Source organism: Pterocles gutturalis, unplaced genomic scaffold (genome assembly GCF_000699245.1).
Source record: "Pterocles gutturalis isolate BGI_N339 unplaced genomic scaffold, ASM69924v1 scaffold1125, whole genome shotgun sequence".
NCBI classification, from domain to species: domain Eukaryota; kingdom Metazoa; phylum Chordata; class Aves; order Pterocliformes; family Pteroclidae; genus Pterocles; species Pterocles gutturalis.
Genome location: NW_010145447.1, coordinates 36,270 through 36,546, shown reverse-complemented (window position 1 = coordinate 36,546; position 277 = coordinate 36,270). Strand labels below are relative to the sequence as shown.

The 277-nt window shown below is 60.6% G+C and overlaps 1 protein-coding gene across 1 annotated transcript in view; it reads left to right on the top strand.

Annotated features, from left to right (window-relative positions):
* Window positions 1-151: 151 nt before the first annotated feature.
* DLL4 (delta-like 4 (Drosophila)) overlaps window positions 152-277 on the top strand; it is a gene marked incomplete at its 5' end in the record, with an annotated part of 8,254 nt that continues 8,128 nt past the window's right edge. Inside the window, one exon of the mRNA XM_010085371.1 lies at window positions 152-265. Within this exon, the coding sequence (XP_010083673.1) occupies window positions 152-265 (114 nt within the window). The remainder of the gene's footprint in view (window positions 266-277) is intronic.

Below are 277 nucleotides of genomic sequence, written 5' to 3'. Positions count from 1 at the left end.
ATGTATATGTATATGTATATGTATATGTGAGCAGGGGGGGATCCCACTCCACTTCCCCCCATCAGGGCAGGGAGTGTCTCATCACTCAGGGCGGGTGGGACGTCAAGGGTGGTGTCCGCCAGCCACTGACGGGGGTCCCTCTATCCCACAGGCTCCCGGCCACCCTCAGAGGATTGGCTCATCAGCCAGATGTCGATCCAGCGGTCGCTGTCGGTGGGCGAGGACTGGTCGCAGGACGTGCAGAGTGGCCCCCTGACCCAGCTACGTTACTACTACC